The following is a 21038-nucleotide window of genomic DNA, read 5'->3' on the forward strand; positions in this document are numbered from 1 at the left end:
ACAATGTAGCAACAGAAACAAAGCAGCAACAGAAACAAAGCTGTTAGGTGGGTTTTTTCTTGATGACATTTTTTAAAAAATTCTAAGTATTAATATCTGTGGTTTGCTGGGTAATTAGCCAGTTCTCTGTAAATAAAAACCCACAGGGTTGCTGGCTGGTTACCAAAGCAAAACTGATCTTTATATGCACATGAACTTCACAAATTTCTATTTTCCTTCATTCAAAAGCATTTGCTTCTCAGAGTTTGAAATGAATGCATGCCATTAAATCTTCCCTCAATCCATTAGTGCTGTCCTCATTTATCAATTCATTCCATAGTGCACATCACACATATCTGATGATTGGAAAGCCTTTCCTTCCATCTAGGGGAGCAAGTTCCAATGCATGTGGTCTCTTAACTTCCTTCATGGTGAAAGGAATGAAGTTGGGGACTACCAAATAATTTCACTTGAGACCAAGTATGGAGATCTGTAGTACCATCATATTCACCTAATGCATTCCTCCCTATTACTTTAGATAGAACTGTGAAAAGACACATCTAATCTGTGGGCTTTCAGCTTGCTTAGAGTTCTTCTTTATGATACAGTTACCTAAGGATAAGTCACGCATTATCCCAATAGCTAGTTCTTAAAATATAGAAATCCTGTTTCAGAAGCACTGGACATTTTCAAGTTCACTAACTCATGTCCAGAAACCTTTCTACAAATAATTTATCTTCTGAAAAATTAAATTGTCACTTCCCCAAATTAGTTATCATTTGCTTAGCAAATATTACTCCCATTCTTTCCATTTTAAAAAATCTTCCGTAGATTACCACAAAAAAATCCTACAAATGTGTGTTACTATCCATTCATAATATTGGATCGCAGAAATGACATTTATAACATGTTAATCCCTTGTATTTGTGCATGTAAATGTCAGGGATCATCACCGGAACAATGGGATCATATACATGGTGACCTTTAGGTAGAATTGTTAAAAGTCACAAATCTGGATGCATCCTTAACAACACGAATGGAGAAAACATTCCATTTTTAGGATCTGGCACTCTTAAATAAAACAGGGCATAAATGCTTAGAGTCCAGTCAAATTGAGTGCCTTAAATCTTACTTCACATTTGAAGAAAAAGTTACAGATGTTGTAGTTTGGTATCATTTGCCTTCAAAATAATCTATATACTGCCTTGTATTACATTAGGCAGTGGCATTTCAGGTACAACTTTGACTTTTCCTAAGCTTGCTCTCTTTCCCTTGGATCAATCGCATGCCCCAAGAGCTATGCCATGTTTAACAGAGAAACAATTTTTGTCTATATTTAACTTTGGCCTAGAAGCCTCAATTGCCTTCCAAACTTGTTTCATATTATGTCCGAACATCTCCTAAACTAAAATGTCAACCATATAAACCTCCACCCCTCCAGGCTTTGCAGAATCCCATTTTGTGTTTAATAGAAGGTTTCATTTCGTTTGATGTCATCCAATCTGCTATAAAAACTTCCATATGGGCCTTCCAGTTACCTCCTGACATTGTTACTTTGTTCAAATACATGTTGCATTTAAGGAAAACATGAAAGCATCCACAACCATAGGTATGAAAAGCATTTCTAGAGTGTTGATTATTCCCTTGAAGGTAAAACAAACAAGTGAGGCATGGGCACTATATTACACCAATGTGCTAGGCCAGGCATGTCTAACAGGTAGATCATGATCTACCGGTAGATCACTGGATGTCTGCGGTAGAACACTGGTAGATCACTGGCTCCCCCCAAAGAAGCTGAACAACTGTGGCTCCCCTAAAAAAAGCTCAACATTTTACCCCCTCCCTGAAAAAACACAACAACTTTGACCTGAAACCCCCCAAAATGGGTCTTCCTCCTTCCTAAAAAAAAGCTCAAGAGCTTTGACCGGATCAAACTTAGATCGCAGTCTCTTGGGAGTTGGCCACCCTTGTGCTAGGCTGTCCTGCATGCACTACTTTTGGCACTTTTTCCTATTGACATATAAACTATGCAGTAAAACAGGATTGGAACACACCATATGTAGAAACTGTCTAGACATTTAGAAAGGCAGTACACAAATTAAAATGTGGGACTTTAGGTATTTGCAGATATAGGCTCATTAACTGGCTAGCGTACACATGCCTTATTTATTACATTATTATCCACACTTCTTAATCACACTAAGCAATGCTAGAATTGGCACATACCAAACTTCAGTGCATGGATTCAATGCTTCTTCTTTCAAGATATTATTCTACATGAAGGCTTTTCCATCCATCCTATTCTTCCATACAACTTCAATGATAGCTTGAGTTGCTTCATTTGGGCAGTACTAAAGAAACATTAATTCTCAGTACAGTAGAACCTCGGTTTACAAACCTAATCCATTCCAGAAGTCCGTTGTTCTTAAATCGAAACTGTTCTTAAACTTTCCCTAATGAGGCACCCCGCCACCAGTGCCTTTCTACTGTTCGGCTTCCATTCTTAGACCGAGGTAAAGTTCGCAAACCAGGATACTACTTCTGGCTTTGCGGAGTTCATAAATTGAATAGTTCATAAACAGGGCTGTTCTTAAACCGAGGTACCACTGTATAAGCCAGTCTCGTAACCGGGTGCATTTAAAATGTCTTATCATTTCTCAGTCACTCCCTCTATTCCTAAATTCCCAAGCATTTTAACTGAATGCAAATCATGTATTCGGAAAGATATCCCTATAGCCTTGCACTCAAAAATCTCCTGAAGGGCCTTCTGGCGGTTCCCTCATTGCGAGAAGCCAAGTTGCAGGGAACTAGACAGAGGGTCTTCTCGGTAGTGGAACGCCCTCCCATCAGATGTCAAAGAGAAAAACAACTACCAGACTTTTAGAAGACTGTGTTTTATTTTTCTGTTGGAAGCCGCCCAGAGTGGCTGGCGAAGCCCAGCCAGATGGGCGGGGTATATATAATATATTATTATTATTACAACTTCCTATTTTCTTTTTTTCCATAAACTGCTAATAAATTCAGCCCTGGCCCATCCCATTCCCCTCCTCTTCATCTAGCATCCCCCTTTCAATACATAATATATTCCCAAATTGGAACCACAGATCTGAGCAGCTACCTTAAGAGGAATTTCCCCTCTGTGCTCTGGGATGCATGCATTTGATTTGACAACATCAGAAAAGTGAGTGAATCTGGAGCAGCCAATGTGCGATAGGCCAAGTGGTCAATAGGCACAAATAAGCTGAAGGGCTTTTTCCTTCCTGTTAACAGCGCTGAGCGCTGCTTCTACTGAAGCATAAAGAGATTGTCGCAGCCATCTAACTAGGGCCTTCAATGCCTGGAAAGGGAAAGAAAATGCATACAATAGGAAGCTACAGAACTCGAGAGACATTTCCACAAATGAGAGATGATAAGCTCACTAAATGGTTGGCAGAACAAAGAACCTATGGTAATTTGAATGATTATACTAGTAAATAAAAAGCATTATCAGTTAAACATCCTCATTAAGGCAGCCATCAATGTGATCTATCCATAGCTGTCAAGTTTTCCCTTTTCTCGTGAGGAAGCCTATTCAGCATAAGGGAATTTCCCTTAAAAAGGGGGGGAGAACTTGACAGCTATGGATCTATCGTTAGCTTTGGTTTTGAAACATGTTGTAAACATGTTGATAGCAATGAACTCTATGGATTCTAAAGAACTCAGATATTTTCAGGGAAGGCTATAAAGTTGCATTGACCTTGTGAGAGGATCAATCCTATTGAATAGCAGCCCCAGTTAACAAACCCCTTTTACATAGGCTGTGAACTTGACATGAACTCTACTTGAAAACGTAGCAGAGAAAGATAGCATTAATACTTGCGCATTGTGCAGGAAAAATCTACTTGCCTTTTCCTATAACTGTGTGCTAGATGAGCCTTTCCGTTTTAAAGGCTTTTCAATGAGTTGTAGGTTTTTAATGTTTTATTGTAGAATTCTGGAGGCACAGAACAGAGATTTGTTGGTCTTTAACATGATATGCTCTGAACATTTTTGTAAATACAGGCAACTTCATTCCTTTAAAATGGATTATGATAATGGCTGGTGTGAAATCTGTTCATTAAATATAAGAGGTAGGGAGAAATATAAGCAAAAGTTAAGCTGCAATCATATGCCTGGGAGTAAATCCCATTGAATTGAATGGGAACACTTCTACCATAAGTAGCACACATGCCCCTAAAAAAAAGAAACTCCTAAGTTTAGCTTCTAACATAGTATAAAAAGCATCATGTTTGGATCTTGTACCTTAAATATTTGTTTTCTTTCTTACAATATTATTCCAAAAATATTTTTGTTCTTTTTTTGCTTTGCACAGCACATTTACAAATATAAAGCATAATTAAATAAAGTGGACATTTAAATGAAGTTCAATGAAGCACTGTACAGATTGTCTGTCCTCTGTGAAGCTCATGTGTCTTTTTCTTTTTTTAAGAAAGCTCAAACTTTTTCTTAACAATATAAATTATATTTTATAGATTGTGAAGTAAAATGGTAAAAACTCAAACTAGGACACCTGATGGATGAAGTGGACTGGCACCCACTTTTTTGCATTACATGTAATATGTATTGTCATGCCAGTACTAAGGAATACAGTTCCAGAAGCATACTAATAATGACAGAATATGTCTCTCTCCAACAGAAGTTTGATTCATCTGTGAGAAAGCTGGCAGAAGGACATGGTAAGATAAGCAAAGAGACTGGATTGGCAGGGACAGGTACATGGCAGACAAGACTGACTAATTCAGAGGAGGAAGAGTCAGTCTTGAAGACATAGTGATAGTTGAGAAGAAAAAAACATGACTGAAGGTCTATAAATGAAAAGAGAAGTTGAGATGCATACAAGTTCTTGGGGGGGGGGGGGAAACGCCAAGGCATAAAGATTAATCAGCTTTGATTATGTGACGTGACAAAAAACAAAAGGCAATGGAATATTATTTTCCTTCCATTTAATATACGCATTTTATAATTCTGATCATATTCAATGTAACCATAGTTTTCTTTTAAAAATTAAAGAAGCAGGGCTCCTTTCATCTGCATATGCTGGAAACTATCTAATACAGTACTGTCCAGGGTTAGGGCTGATTTTTATATATACAGCACACACATAAGTTCGTTTCTTTCCAGAAATGCACTGCATCTCCAGTTTGCAGGATACGATTTATCTTTGAAACACCAGGAAACAAAATGTAATGAATGAAAATCTGCCACAAAGCGCACATTCCACATTTTTAAATAACTGGACTGACAATTTGGCAAGAGGAAAACAACTTCCCTTCCCAACCACCATATGCCAACCCAACATGCAATTAAATAAACCAATTAAATTCCCAACGCCTACATCAAACATGCATAAATACTCTAAACCAATATATTTAACCTCAGCATTCTAGCACACCCTCACTACAAGTGCTCCCATAATTCAGTCTCACAGCCTCAATCAGCACCCACCCACCCCCACATGTCTACACAATGAGACCCAAACAAACCTGGACAAATACTTGCATACAAGTACGGTAGCAAGTGCAGTATAACTATTTTGATATGGTAGAATTTAATATTGACTGGAACAATGGGCATTATTAAAGAAAGATCAATGATAACCAGAGGTTAAACCCCTAACAAAAACAAACAAACAAACCTCAAAATCTCAGATGAGCATAGGAGAAGCAGAAAAATTGACCTTGGCTTAGTGAAACAGCACAAGCATGCGGGATTCTGGAGAGGGAAGCTTTCCGTCTCCCCAGTCCTTTTTGCTGCTGCACCATTTTAACAGGACTGGTTTTGGTGGTTAAGCTCTCTCCCCAAAAAACACAAGCTATAACCAAGAACAAAACTTGGTTACAAGCTCATGGTTAGTGAGAAGAGACCTTAACCACAAGCCCCAGTTCGAATCACACACTAAGGCAAACTTAGGCTTGACATGGCAGGAAAAAAGACTGGAGCAGTTGCTCCGGGAGACCACAGTCTCACTAAGGCAAGGATGATGCAGTTTGGCTTAGCATGTTGTGCAAACCAGGTGAGTGAAGACTTCCTAGCACCATTGTGCACTGTGTGCATGTGTGTGTGTGTGTGTGTTTGTGTGTTTACACACATACAGAAACACATACTTCTTGACGGCTGTGTAGTTTTCTTTTTTGTTACAACAGCACTGTAACATTTCTCCTACCCAGTTAAAAAAAAACCTGTAAATGCCAGAAATATGATACCAATCTATTAAAGCGGAAACAGTGGGCTGGTTCCCACATCGAGGTAGACTATGGTTAAATGCCTATTAGGAATGTGCTCCTTCTTTCCCTCTACCACAACACAAGCAAGAGAAACGAGTCACAATAGTGTTAGTTTCTGAACCGGGGACCATGGTTTATTTCACCAAAAAAACGCCACAACAGAGAAGCCAACAAACCTTGGCTTCAGGTCATTATTTCTTTGAAGCAAAATAAGCCATAAGCCCTGGTTTGGAAACAACACTAAACCACTGGTTTTAGTTTTACACTCCTGTTTGCACAAGGGGAGGAAAGTTGGACCCATCTGCACATTCCCATTAAGTCATTAGTCAACAGATTGCGCTAATGAAGTTTAAAATGCATTATATTGTTCACAGGATCACAAGTACTTTTGACATCCCTTGGAATGTCAAACACTTCATTTTGCTTCTCTCCTGGATCCCTCAAAATTCAGAAAATTAAACCTGAGTGCCTTATGCAAGCAAGCTTTGCCGTTCAGCACAGGAAAAGGGGACGGGAGGAATGGTCACCATCCAATTTAGTGAGAAGAAAGTTCTTCCTGACAATATGTTAGAATTTCAGCATAAAAGCAGACATGTTCCCTTGCACACATTCAAGTACTCTCCCTTTAGCACAAATCAGCCCTGTTTAATATTTCATCATTAGCTGTGGCCATCTCTGACATCTCAGAAGATCTTGGGGAGAGAGAAAGAAAAACCTTAGAAATGATTGCTGCACTTATTCCTCTCTCATTTTCCTTCCTTTTATTGCTTCCAAATTTAGTGAAGGTGGAAATCAGTGCTCCAGCTGATAGCCCTGCCCCATAGTTTAGAAAAGCTTAGATTAATGAAATCAGACCAGATTCTAGTTATGGCCCTAATCACAGTCACATGAGTCACGGTTGCTCTTTTAATCCTTGGCTGTTGCCATCAATTCGTTTCATGTTAGATTTCTATTAGATACACTGTGCTCATTATCCTTAGTGATATTATTCCTTTAACATAATGTGCTGAAATGGTGTCATCAATAATGTCTAGCACAACTGCATAGTTCAATTAATCTTACTAGACTTTCACCTCTTAAAATATAGTGAAATGATTTCCCACATTTAATTTGCAGTGACCCTGATGAAACATGGCATGTCAAGATAACGGTAAGGAGAAGAGATGGGAAAGCCGTTTTTGAGGATCAGAGGTAATTTTTCTAGTGAGCATTGTCAGTCTGCTGCCATTTCCCCAGTCTTTCAAATTGAATGGTAAAAGTGTTAGATCTCATGATAACAAGGAGCTTGGGCCAGAATGGTAAGATACAGATAATTTACTTGGAGCCACCGGGCAGCTTATTGTAAGTGGGAGCTGCTGGTATCCTCTCTGCTGGGTTTAGGCATCTCTGTTAGAAATGGCCAGAGGGCAAAGTTGCTACTAAGTGTTGAACCCTGGGGTTTGGCTAGTTGCCATTATATCCTTTTTGGGGAAGTTGCTTGAGCATCTGGCGGCCAGACAAATCCAGTTGGATCTACACAAACCCATCTAGGCAAGCAGTAGGCATTGCCACACAGTTCAAATACATGTCCAACCGGGGGGGGGGGGGGCACTATATAGGAGGACATGAAGCAGAGCCACTAAGGCATTTGGCTGAGAAAAGGTGTCCTCTAGACAAAAAACAGAGGGTTAAAGGCTCAGGAAACTGCGTTCAACTCATTGGCCTGAGGTTCCACACTCGTCTAATATATGAAAGTCTCTACTCTGGTAGGTATTTCGTAACTACAATTTATATCTGATTGTAACTTCAAATTGGACACACATATCAGTACTGCACCTGATTTCTGTAATTAAAAGGGTCTTCCTCAACTACTGCAACAACCTCTGAATCTAAAGTAGAATGTAATTCTCCAAATAGATCTCTAGATGCCTAAGCTTGTTAGCTAGTCAGAGCAGTCAAGTTTTCTGAAAGTATTTTGTTTGAACAAATTTGGGTGCTTAACTATTTTATAGACAGACAGACAGACAGACAGACAGACAGACAGACAGACAGACAGACAGACATGTTATACTGAAGCCCTGTGTGAGCCTCAAAGAGGCTGAACATGCAAATATGGGATCTTAATTTCTTCTCTGGGATAGCACATATGTTGAATGTTTTCTTTTCCCTTTTCTGGCCAAAAGGATGGTTTTTGGAAAGTCCATGTAAAGTATATTCAGCTTGGAACTACAGGAACCGTTTTTAGATTCATAAAATATAATTGTATGAATTATATTTATATTATACTTGTAACCTTACAGGATGAAGGTCAGAATTGACCCATCAGAATTGTTTTTCAGCAGAAGTCTCTGCAGGAGAATGAGAAGAACTCCTTCTGCAACTCATAGTATCCTCATGATATAAACTGCTTTCCTTTCTGTATTCCACACCATTGGAATAACCTATGGTCGTCTCCTTGGATTTTTCAGAATAAGCCAAACATAACAACACAACAGGGGGGGGGGGGAACCCTAGAGGCTATCAGTTGTCTGCCTTGGTCATTTATTACTACTAGGCACAGCCTGGTCCATTTATTCAGAAGGCCAAACCACACTTATATACTCTGATCCAGATATTTTGGGCTATGACTCCCAACAGCCTCAGCCAGCATGGTCAGCAGTCAAGATTGGGTGTTGGGGTCCAAAACATATGGAGAGAACCAGGTTGAGGGAGGCTGGCTAAGACAGTAGACTGGGAACTCAATAGTTAATTAACCATGCAGCATATAACCTGGAGCGAAATCTTTTATTTTCCAACCTTCATTCCAACAGTTTATGCAAATGCACATTTCCTCTTTTTCATTTATTTTTGTTCCAAATTGACACAACTGCTTTCGTGCAGTTTTCATTTTCTTTATGTGTATTGCTCTGAAAGTCTGACCCAGAAACCCTAATCTTGTACACACTGCAGAGCTTCTGAGTTGTTCTGCATATTTATTTAAACATTTCAAATGATTACAAGAAACAGGGTTCGGGGTTGGGTGGGGGGAAGTTACAGGGAGAACTGAACAGCTACTCACAGTCTCTCCAAGAATCTCAGTCCAATGAAAGAGTTGTTTTTTAACCACAAGATCTTGTTGTTACTCAGAATTCTGAAAGGGAGTCAAAGGAAAGAATTTTGTTAATAGAACATGGAAGCAATTTTACTGATTAAAAACATGTAATTACAGTAAGTGACAGTTATGTAAAACACTAATCACAGTATTCTCTGCTCCATTTGCATTTTCCCTTAAAGCTGCAAACAAGACCAATATGAACATATAGAATAATAAACAATTCAGCATGCTCCTGTTTAATAACCAAGTAGTCAGCAAATAAAATGTGCTGCTGTTCGTGATGAAAGTCAGAATAAAAGGCAAGTAGCCCACTTTGTAAATGCTTTATGTTTTCAGAATGCACAACAGTAAAAGAAACAGTTGCCCATCCAGTTAAGAAAACTGAAGCAAACCCCCTACAGAGTCTGTTATTACAAGCCTTCTCAATTGTGGTTACTGGCATGGCATGGCTGGATACCAAGATTAAATACGATTTCCCCTTTGCACAGAATACATACTGGGAATTCTTGCATATGATCAGAAATGGATTGTCCAGAGTTACGCTATATAAGCATGCCAATGGCACTGGGGACATCTTGCCTCATCCTGTGGAATCAGTTTCAGTTGAGGAGACGTGAGGATATGGGCAAGATGTTTGTAGTGGTTCAGCACACAACAAAATTTCTCAACTCTTGCCCATCATGAAAAGAGGAAAGTCTCAGCTGCTGAGGAAACCCCACTGCCTTAGCAACATTTCATCTCTTGCTGTGCCGCAGCAATCAATTCACACCATTTCGAAGCACCATCATCAGAAGGCGCTTTTTGAGATGTGCCAGAATATTCATGACCCTCAGCCCCCAGCTCTCAACTGCTACCAGAATACTGCCAAACAAAAAAACAGTGCCTTAAAAAATGCCATAGAAGCACTCACATAGCTTTGCTTGTGTAAAAACAGGTGAGACAGACAACAACCCCTTGTATGGCACGCAGAGGTCAAACTAAGACGACTTATCAGATAGATTTAATGAATGGATGAGGTAGAAACGGAGACTATTAATTATCAACAGAGAACTGTCTTACTGCCCTGTGAATATTGGATGGGAAACAGAATGGAATAATGGGTGTACTGTAACATTGTCTACCATACAGGAGAAGCGTTATCCTGTTTTGCCGTTTGAGGTGAAATGGGAAGGGCTGCCCCAACCTGTCACCACAGCCTCCCTGCAGAAGCATCCCTTACCTAGCTGCATGGTGGTAGAGTGAAGCAAGGACGGGTTCCAGTGAGATCTGGAAATCGGCACTGATGCAGGACTACTTCTATGTTAGTGGTGGAATGGGCAAGGCGCCCAAGTCTCATGGGTGGGCTGGTCCCACTATCATATTTCGAATAGCTATACCGTATTACATTTGCAGTGCAGTTTTAGGCCTTGGGGGGAACTGAGGCAGTAAAGCTTAGACTGTATGAGACTTCAGAGTTCTAGAGATGTCAGTTTGGATCTTAATGCATAATGTGCTTTATGATATTTTAAGTCTTTATGTGCAAGATTTAATTATTGCATACCACCCTGAAATCTTGATGATTCATTTGTTTTAATGGGGGTGGGGTTTTAACTTGAGTGGGTGCTGTTTTCTTTGGAAGGTGCGGTTGTTTAAAGTAGTTGTTAAATGTTCATTCAGATTTTTGTATTTGGGGGCTGGAGTACTGTTTAGGGTCTTTTGTCAAGGAGTGTATTGTTTATTCGTGTGTATACATTAGTATTGTTAATTGTTTTTCTTGTTTTTATTATGCATTTTGTGGTTTGGCTTTTATTATGTATTTTGTGCTTCATATATTGTAACTTTGTTTTGTGAACTGCCCTGAGACAAATGAGTATAGGGTAGTATACAAATTTAATTAAATAATAATAATAATAATTTGTACACCAATATTCTGGGTTTTTCTCCATTTCTACAATGAGTCCATCAGCTGGGGAAGAGTGAGGAGAATAGCAACAGAATAATAAAAAGGGTATGAGGCCTAAATTGAGGGATGTATAGACTAACTGGCTATAAATGGAATTTTTTAATGAAGGCCAAAACCAAGCTACATGACAGATGTCTGATCAAAGGTCAAGACTCTCCAGATTAAACTGAATCTGTTAACCTTGGTACATTTTTCCACACAAAAGCAGCTAAAAGATCCTTTTTTAAAAAGTTCTTTGTGACTGAAAGAACAGCATTCTTTTTTTATCCACTTTCCATTTAATGGGGGTCATATGCTTCTTTCTGACTGATGCTGTCTCTGAAATGGAGACAAAATCTGAAAGCATCACAGAAAATTGTAAATTGTTTTTATGTTTCTTAAATTACAATTAAACTTTATGTTAAAACAAATAGCAGCCTCCCCATCTTTTAAGCAAAGACAAAAGAAAAGTTAATAGACTGCAGTTTATTTGGAACAATGAGAACATACTTTCCAGAGTCTACGTTAGAAGAATCTTGAGTTGTATCTCCCACAACTTTAAATATTCAGGAATAAATAATAAGAACACAAGTGTTTTTAATGGTATTGTGTATGGTTTTTATTCATCATAAAGTTAGGTAAGAGTCAGAGAAACAGATGCAAGTCGGATTAAGTCCGGGATGCAAACCAGCAGCAGTGTGGTGGACTGGCTAGATTGGGGAGAATTGGAGTTAGATAACTTAGATAACTTAGATAAAGGGACCCAGGTGGCACTGCGGGTTAAAACCACAGAGTCTAGGGCTTGCTGATCAGAAGGTTGGCGGTTCGAATCCCCGCGACGGCGTGAGCTCCCGTTGTTCGGTCCCAGCTCTTGCCCACCTAGCAGTTCGAAAGCACATCAAAGTGCAAGTAGATAAATAGGGACCGCTCCGGCGGGAAGGTAAACGGCATTTCCGTGCGCTGCTCTGGTTCGCCAGAAGCAGCTTTGTCATGCTGGCCACATGACTCAGAAGCTGTCTGCGGACAAACGCCGGCTCCCTCGGCATATAGAGTGAGATGAGCACCGCAACCCCAGAGTCGGACACGACTGGACCTGATTGTCAGGGGCCCCTTTACCTTTACCTTTAACTTGGCTTAGTCATTGTCTCTCAGCCTAACCTATCTCACTGGGTTGTTGTAAAGACACAATCATGCACACCATCTTGAGCTCCTTGAGGAAAAGGCAAAATAGCAATGTATTAAACAAACTCATTCCTCCATGACGCTTACATCACACACGTCAAGCTTGTTTGAGAATATTTGTTCTGTACTGCATAGCAATAGCTCCAGTATGTATGTTGGGAAGGAAACAGGGGAAGACACATTTATCTGGGCATGGAGACCCATTCTTGGTCAACCCCTTATCACAAAATACACATACATATTTCCATTAAAAATTATAATTGGAAAATGTTTTCAGGATTGTAACTATATGATTTTTAAAAATATCTGTGGTACAAATATTATAATTTTTTAGTCCTGGCTTGGTGTAAATCGCAAGCCAACAATATTTTACAGACAAGCCTTTCACGGGAGTGGCAAGGCCAAGCAAGTTACAACAATTGGTTTCTTCACTGAGGACAGTAAGACCTAGTTCTTGCCTGCAAAAAGGGTAGGTGGGTTGCAGCTTGAAACCAAACTTTGTTAAGGCAGTTATATACATAACATAAATTCCTACAAGATTGGAACAGTTCCAACCATACAAGAGCAACCCCTGGTTTTGCATGGCGAGTGCTAATATGATTTCAGTCATTGGAACCTCATCAGCAAGGACTTCTCACAAGTGATTTGGCATGTGGACTTGTGGTTTTGTTTTCTGCGGCGACCCTTCTCCCCTCAAATGCACGAATTAGGTCTGACTCAACTTTCACTCCATAGAGTTTCTGCTATGTCCTGTAACAAAACATTGGCTTCAGAAAGCCAGACTTCAGTCATCAGAAGCAGTTCCCAGGGTTGTCAGAAATCTACTCTGACTTTCCTATTTCTTCCATCAAACTTTGCCCACATTCTTCCTTTGGTTCTTCCCAACGCCAACCCAACACTCTCTGCCACCATTTATCTCAAGCTGTCCGATTCAATTTTCCAGTTTTTTACGAGGAACAACCCTCTATCTCAAAACATCCCCGAGGTGGGGGAAGATAGATTCCTCTTCTGGGTAACATTCTGAGGGGCATGTGGCAATGATGGGTGGAACCAGAGGAAACAGGCTGGCAGCGTAATAAATATAATTTTTACTTTTGCACTGTAGGGTAGATTCTACTGTGCACACACCACTCTCTGTTCACCCCCTGGGCAAATAAAAGCTGTTATCGGAGTTCAAGGACACATTCCAGTCATACAAGAATGCTAAAGGCATATGTGAAGCAAGGCCAGTGGCGGGTTGTAGCCTTGGGGAAAGTCCCAAGATTCAGATAAAGAGGTGGACTAAATTTGTTCCTTGGATAGGAGGTCCCCTCCTCCCAGTGTACAGTATCCTGGAGTGCAAGCCAGGGCTGCCCAGGTGACAATAACTGCCCCCCTCCCTCGGCCTCGCTGATGTGGTCCAGAGCAAAGCAAAGCAATACATTTGCCACCAGGTTGGCTGCAGGAGTTGCTGGAAGGAGGCATGCGAGATGCCATTCAACAGCTTTACGGACTCCACTCTGGATTTGGGTAGGGTTTACTCCTTATCCATTTCTTCTTCTCCAGAAGGTGTTCCGCAAGGCAATAAGGGCTTCTTATCCCTCCTGTTGCAGCTCTAGTAGTAGAGCAAAAATTTAGAAGGGGAAGAAATGGAGACAGTGAGAGATTTTACTTTCTTGGGTTCCATGATCACTGCAGATGGTGACAGCAGTCACGAAATTAAAAGACGCCTGCTTCTTGGGAGAAAAGCAATGGCAAACCTAGACAGCATCTTAAAAAGCAGAGACATCACCTTGCCGACAAAGGCCCATATAGTTAAAGCTATGGTTTTCCCAGTAGTGATGTATGGAAGTGAGAGCTGGGCCATAAAGAAGGCAGATCGCCGAAGAATTGATGCTTTTGAATTATGGTGCTGGAGGAGACTCTTGAGAGTCCCATGGACTGCAAGAAGATCAAACCTATCCATTCTGAAGGAAATCAGCCCTGAGTGCTCACTGGAAGGACAGATCCTGAAGCTGAGGCTCTAAAACTTTGGCCACCTCATGAGAAGAGAAGACTCCCTGGAAAAGACCCTGATGTTGGGAAAGATTGAGGGCACAAGGAGAAGGGGACAACAGAGGACGAGATGGTTGGACAGTGTTCTTGAAGCTACCAACATGAGTCTGACCAAACTGCGGGAGGCAGTGGAAGACAGGAGTGCCTGGCGTGCTCTGGTCCAGTGTTTCTCAACCTTTTTGGGGCCACGGCACACTTGTTCCATGAAAAAAATCACGAGGCACACCAACTCTGTGCCGCCCTCCCCTTTTCGGGGAGAAAACTGGGCCTGGGGTTCAATAGTACTGTAATCAATAATGATTGTGGTGGTAGCGATGCAATCGGATCATCCCTGTGACGGGTAGGGGGCTGAAGGCTCTTACGCCCCCCTCCTTTTGAAGCGAATAATATTGGGGAGGGGGTCAACACCCCCAGCACCTCACACCGCCTGCCCCCCCTCGTCGATTACTATTATTCCTATTACCATGAATTTATTCGTCACCCGCCCCTCACCCTAAGGACCCAGGGCAGGGGTGGGAGGGGGCACTTACCGCCCGCAGGAGGAGGCGGTTGAGGAGGAGGTGGAAGAGGCCTGCCGGGCCCCTCCGGGGGTCTCGAATAGAAGCGCGCTGCCATCGCTGCACCTCACAGGCGCTCCCCCCACGGCGGCAGCGGGCCTCGCTGCTTGCTGCTGCTGCTGCCGCCGCCTCCCCTTCCTCTTCAGAGGGGGCTTCTCAGCCAGAGGGCCACTCTCCATGCCGGGCGAGACCAGACTCGCCTCCGCTTAAGCCCGGGACGAGAATGGTTAATGGCGGCGGCTGAGGGAGGAGGGCCGCCCGGCCGCCTCGGCAAAAAAAAAAAAGCCGTTTGAAAATGGCGGCGGGAGCTGCGACGGCCAATCAGCGCCGCGATGGCCGGTTGCTAGGAGACGGCGCGGGGTGCGAGTGGGGAAGAGGCCTAGCTGCCAGGCCTGAGGTCTTCTTCGCTTTGGGGATTGCCCTTCTCCCCAAATCGCCCTTCTCGTCGCCGCGCGTCGTGGCACACCAGCCAGCGTCTCGCGGCACAGTAGTGTGCCGCGGAACAGCGGTTGAGAAACGCTGCTCTGGTCCATGGGGTCACAAAGAGTCGGACACGACTAAACGACAACAACAATTTTTATAGCCTTACTTACAAGGCTGTGCTAAATAACTCACCCACATCTGCTTGCCTCTTTCGTTCCCTTTCCATAAACACACAGCTCTTTAGTACTCAACTTCTCAAACCTACTCATTACCTAATAGCTTAGCATAAAAGGTAGATAAGTGATTTTGCTGAATTACATTGTCTTAAAAAGAATACCATTAGCAAAGGTGCACAATGGTATTTAAAAGTTCTAGATAATGCTACTAATGAGCTTTAGCTATGATAGTATTGTTGTCAACAGGCTAATACAATCAAGTTATAAAGTGGGATATTGTAACTTGAACAGAGAATGTTTTAAAATGACTTGCTCCCTACACAAGAAATGGTTTTTCTAAAAAAACTACACATATATTTTAAATTATTCATCTCGAGAAAAAAGGAAGAATGGGAACATTTACAATGTGTGTGACTGTGTAAAAGTAAAAGATCTTAAATTTTTAAAAGAGATTTCTTCCAAGCAACATACATGCCAACATGGCATATATAATTCATTTGAACAGTTTTAATGCTACAATAGGTTGGGACAGTATTTACTAGCAAAAAACCCAAAACTAGCAAATAAAATACATCAACATGATTTTGATGTGAATATGAAGATGTCCTGAACACAGCTGAGGTTTCAAAGACCAGGAGAATAAATATGTGAATATTGGGTATATTTTACCCCTTACATGCACTGGGGAAAAAATATGAAGTGCAAGAAGAGAGTAAGTATTAAGTGCAGGAATATATTTCGGGGGAGGGGGCAACAACAGCAGAAGAAACTGCTTGCTGCTCAAAATGAGTATCTGATGTAGTTGATCACATTAACCTACATTTAGTAGACATTTTCAGAGGGATGTTAGCCTGCCGCATGAAACACAACAAAGAGTATTGAAGCACATTAAAGACTTTTAAGTTTTATTACTGCATTGCCCACTCACAGCACAGTCAGAATTTAAGCCACAGAGGTGGACCTAAGTGGAGACTGGCTCTCTCAGGTAGGTCTCCAAAACCCCATCCACTATTCTGGGTCACGACTGGCTAATTCGAATTTGCATTTTGGTGGGATATCCCAGAAGAACCCCGCGCCCAGCCAAGGCTGATAGTGCCACCGGTGATCATGTGGGTGAGGACTCTTGCCCTCCCTCCCTGGTTCCTGGGAAACGGTAAGCCGTCTTTAGCTCCACGGTAGGCCTTTCCACTATCATGCCTGCTTCCCCACTCTACTGAAGCTGCCTGGGCGATGACGGCAGCAAGATGGAATTCTGCTGTGGTCTTCATTAAGCAGCAGTGACAGCCGCAGCAATGTGTCCACCAGAGGCCAGATTCAACTGCACTGTTTCCCCCCTGCACCACCACCCCCAAAATCAGTCTGGGTGGGGCAGAGTCAGGAGAACTCCCAGAACAGCCCAGTGAGGGCAAGGAGAGGGGAGCTCATTCTGCATGGCAAGCAGAAATGCTCAGTCCTGATTGAACAATCATAATGACATGATGCTGAATGCCTCCCACAGACATCTAGAATGTGCATTGTCCCAAAGCAGTTCTGCAGGCATGTTCAACAGCGTCTTAGGACCCAAGACCCCTGACAACGTTAGTTCTTTCTGTCTTCTGGAGCCATAGGACCAAACAACACATGATGCTAAATACACCATTAGGCCCCAAATAGCTGGAAGAAAATGCCTCCTTCCCTACAGACCTTCCTGGGCCAGTGGAAGGGGTCCTCTTGGCAGTTCCACCTCCAGTAGAAGTGGCCACAGCCCAGAAAAGGACATTCTCTGTGGCAGCCCCTGAACTGTGGAATTCCTTCTGGCTTTTTCATATACGACTTTTGGCAAATGCTAAAGGTGCACCTTTACCTGAGATGTGAAATTACTCTTCTTGTGACTAATCTATTTTTAATTTTTAATTTTAAACTGGGACCTGCTGATGAAAGGTGAAGATTCGTGTGTTGTTGTTGTTGTTGTTGTTGTTGTTGTTGTTACTACAGTGGTACCTCGGGTTACAAACACCTTGGGTTACAAACCCTTCAGGTTACAGACTCCACTAACCTGGATGTAGTACCTCGGGTTAAGTACTTTACCTCAGGATGAGAACAGAAATCGTGCGGCAGTCGCAGCGCGAGACCCCATTAGCTAAAGTGGTACCTCAGGTTAAGAATGGTTTCAGGTTAAGAATGGACCTCCGTAACGAATTAAGTTTGTAACCAGAGGTACCACTGTATTATTATTAAATGTTAATAATAATAATAATAAGCAACATCACTTTTAAAAAAATCAATAGCAGGAATTGGGGGATTTATCAGTATTAAAACATTCAGGGAAATGGAATTTAACCCCTTCCATTCCCCACTGCAATCTTGAGGCAAACAGAGGGAGGGAGCTATTAGTCTTAGAAGCCAAAAGCTCCCACAGATACAACTGGGAATGTGTGCTGAGCTTCAAAAAGCCATTCAGATGAACTGGGCCTTTCCCTCCCTGAACTGACACTGATGTAGATAAAACATAATGGTCTGAACATACATACAGAAACAGGGCAAATATCATCGACAGCACGCAGGGAAAAAACAAATTCCAAATCCAGATGTAGCTTTCAGGGAAGAGCAATGATTATTCACACTAGAAGCAACTTGTCTGGAAGCAGCCTTGCATTTCACTTTGTATTCTCTTTCTGTCATTCGAAGCAAAGGCTTTTGCTAGCAGCCTAGAAGCTAAAGATTTCTGTTGGTAAGAATATCCCAGGGCCCACCTGTAGAGAGTTAAATTACTTAAATGTTAATATCTTCATGGATTCTCCTTCACTTTATCTTTGAGAAGGTGGCAAGCAGGGGCACCTTGGCAACACTTTCCTAGTCCTCTTGCTATTCTTGTTTTTGTGCAGCAAACAGGAAAAGGGTTCGTTTCAAAGTGGAGTCGGGGGGAGATGTAAGCAGGAAAATGTTTGATATACTTTTCTGTTTTCTGCCATGTCCTTCATCTGCTGCTCTACACATCCTTGCAAGTGCATAGTTTTGTTCCACTTTTTAAAACTCAGCAGACAGAAGCAGTACGGTAGTTATACTACAAATTGTCTGGAGAGCACAGCAGAGAAATGGGAGGCAGCTTCAAGTACAGAACATCAAACTGACTACATGATTGTTGCATTTAATTTTGTTTCTCTGTGGCTCTGACCCTTTTTTATATTTATGCACTAAGGGCTACTCACAATTACTTGCCAAATGCATTTCCTTGGCTGCATTTCCCACTGCAAATGTTAGCATTTTTAAAAGTGTGTACATAATCATTAAAATACCCATGTACACATCTCTGGGGATGCTGATCCATCTGGGCTACTTAAAAAGAGTGCACATTCATCTGCTATTCACAATTTATGTGTGTTTATTATTGCTTACTGGGAAAAACAACAAAAAATGTTTAGAAGTTGAAATAATTTGCAAAATTGCCTAGCTGTTATCTATGAGAGAGTACATGCACAGCAGGAAGGCCCCATGTCCACTGGGAGAGCATCTCATTTGCATGCAATAGGTCCAAATTCAATCCCTGGCATCTCCAGGCAGGACTGGAAATGTGTCTTGTCTAAGACATTGGAGAGCCATTGCCAGTCATTGTGGACAACACTGAATGAGATGGTCTAACTCAAGTATAAGGCAGCTTCCAATACAGATCTGTCAGGTCCTCCGTGAGGACTCAGATGAGGAAAATACCATAGATCAGAGCTTCGGCTTGTGCAAAATGCAGCAGCTGAACTGTTCACTGGAGCAGGATATGATCAACATGTTACCATGCTATTGAAAGAATTGCACGAGCTACCAGTTAGCTACTGGCTAAGTTCAAGGTGCTGGTTTTGGTGTATCAAGTCCAATACAGCTTGGAACCAGATACCTGAAAGACTGTCTCATCTTCTTACATACCCAGTCAATTACTGTGCTCTGTAGGAGGAAGCCTCCTACAGGTGTCCTACATAGGAAGCAGGCCTTTGGAATGCCCTTCCCTTGGACATTAGTCAGGCATCATATATGTTGCCTTTTCAGTACCTACTGAAGTCCTTCCTCTTTCAACAAGCGTTTGAACTGAATATATTTCCTGGTCAGTGTCTGCATTGGATTTGCTTTTATCACTTTATTGCTTCCCTGGGGTCCTTTGGGGATGGGAATCAGCACAATGCAGTACCACCCACCCCCAAATCAGACAGCTGAGCCCAAAGGGTATAATGGTCAGTGGTATCAAAGACCACTGACAGGTTAAGGAGAATCAACGAGAACACACTCTTCCATACAGGGTGACCAACATAAGTTTTCATGCCAAAACTACAATGGAAATGGATTGTGAATATCAGTCTCATTCAAGGGAGTCAAGATCTGGACAGCAACCACCCACACTAACTAAGCCCAGTATCGAGGCATATGTGTATAATTAAAATGCCTATAACAAATAATTATAGCTACAATATTAACACCATAAAATGTTAAAAGTAGTATGAATCATCATCAGCTTAACAAGATAACTTTGCATAGTTTCCAGAAAGTCAACAAATTCAAAGTCAAACAGGCTGGGGTAGATAAGACGTTCCAGACACTAAGGCCCAGTTCAAATATTCAATTAACATTACGGGCATAGGCCATTTGTGTGAAGAAGCTTGCAAAAAATTGTTTTTTGGGTTGTAAAAGTTTCCTGGGGTCATGAAACTCTGCAAAGTCCTATTCACACTAATTAAGGAATACATATAGGAAAACTAGCTCTGGCTAATTTCACCACTGCTGATCTTTGGCTCTGGGATTTATTTTAAAAAAAAATCATTGAGCTGCATAGCACACTACTCCACATCAAGTATCCAGATGTGTAGAACAGTCTCAATTCAATTCAATTCAACTCAAAGTAGTATTAAAATGGGTGCTTGCATAAGGTCTAGTGTAGACATTCCATGGACAGCAGCCTGCCTCCTTCTTCCCAAATCAAAAACTTCAGAAGTGCTAGCTTGCTATCATATGTGTATTAAAGAAGAAATAGGGAATTTCCCAGCATTTGAAATGCATATTAAAGAATCATATCTAGAATAAGAATGCTAGTCTTATATAGCAAAACAGCAAAGGATCATGTAGAACCTAAAGAATAACAATTGTAAGCTTTATGGCATAAACAAGTTATCAGCCTTTAAAGGCACAAAGCTTGTCGATGTTTCACAATAAAACACACAAGCCCAAGAACCATAAAAAAATCATGCTAATTAAACTATTTCAGAAAAGCAACACAATGGACCATTCTACAATACTTGTCAAGAACTCGTAAACCTTTGAACCATAGATCCAATTCAAGTAAAACATATCATTTCTGTTTGTTTTCTCAAAGACAAATTTGACTGCACAAATATTACCAGTTCTAAAGGTCGGGTTTATAGATCAGTCACGACAGGAAAACATTGCATAGAACCTCAAAACTGCAATCAAGTG

General features: G+C 41.4%; 1 protein-coding gene across 3 annotated transcripts in view; it reads right to left on the reverse strand.

Moving 5' to 3' along the window:
• ADGRA1 (adhesion G protein-coupled receptor A1) overlaps positions 1-21038 on the reverse strand; it is a 301516-nt gene that overhangs the window by 250081 nt on the left and 30397 nt on the right. For all 3 annotated transcript variants that reach the window (XM_088670391.1, XM_035137651.3, XM_035137652.3), the window contains exon 2: positions 9280-9351. In XM_088670391.1, coding sequence (XP_088526517.1) covers positions 9280-9351 — 72 coding nt within the window. The remainder of the gene's footprint in view (positions 1-9279; positions 9352-21038) is intronic.

Source organism: Zootoca vivipara, chromosome 5 (assembly GCF_965207765.1).
Source record: "Zootoca vivipara chromosome 5, rZooViv2.hap1.1, whole genome shotgun sequence".
Taxonomy (NCBI): domain Eukaryota; kingdom Metazoa; phylum Chordata; class Lepidosauria; order Squamata; family Lacertidae; genus Zootoca; species Zootoca vivipara.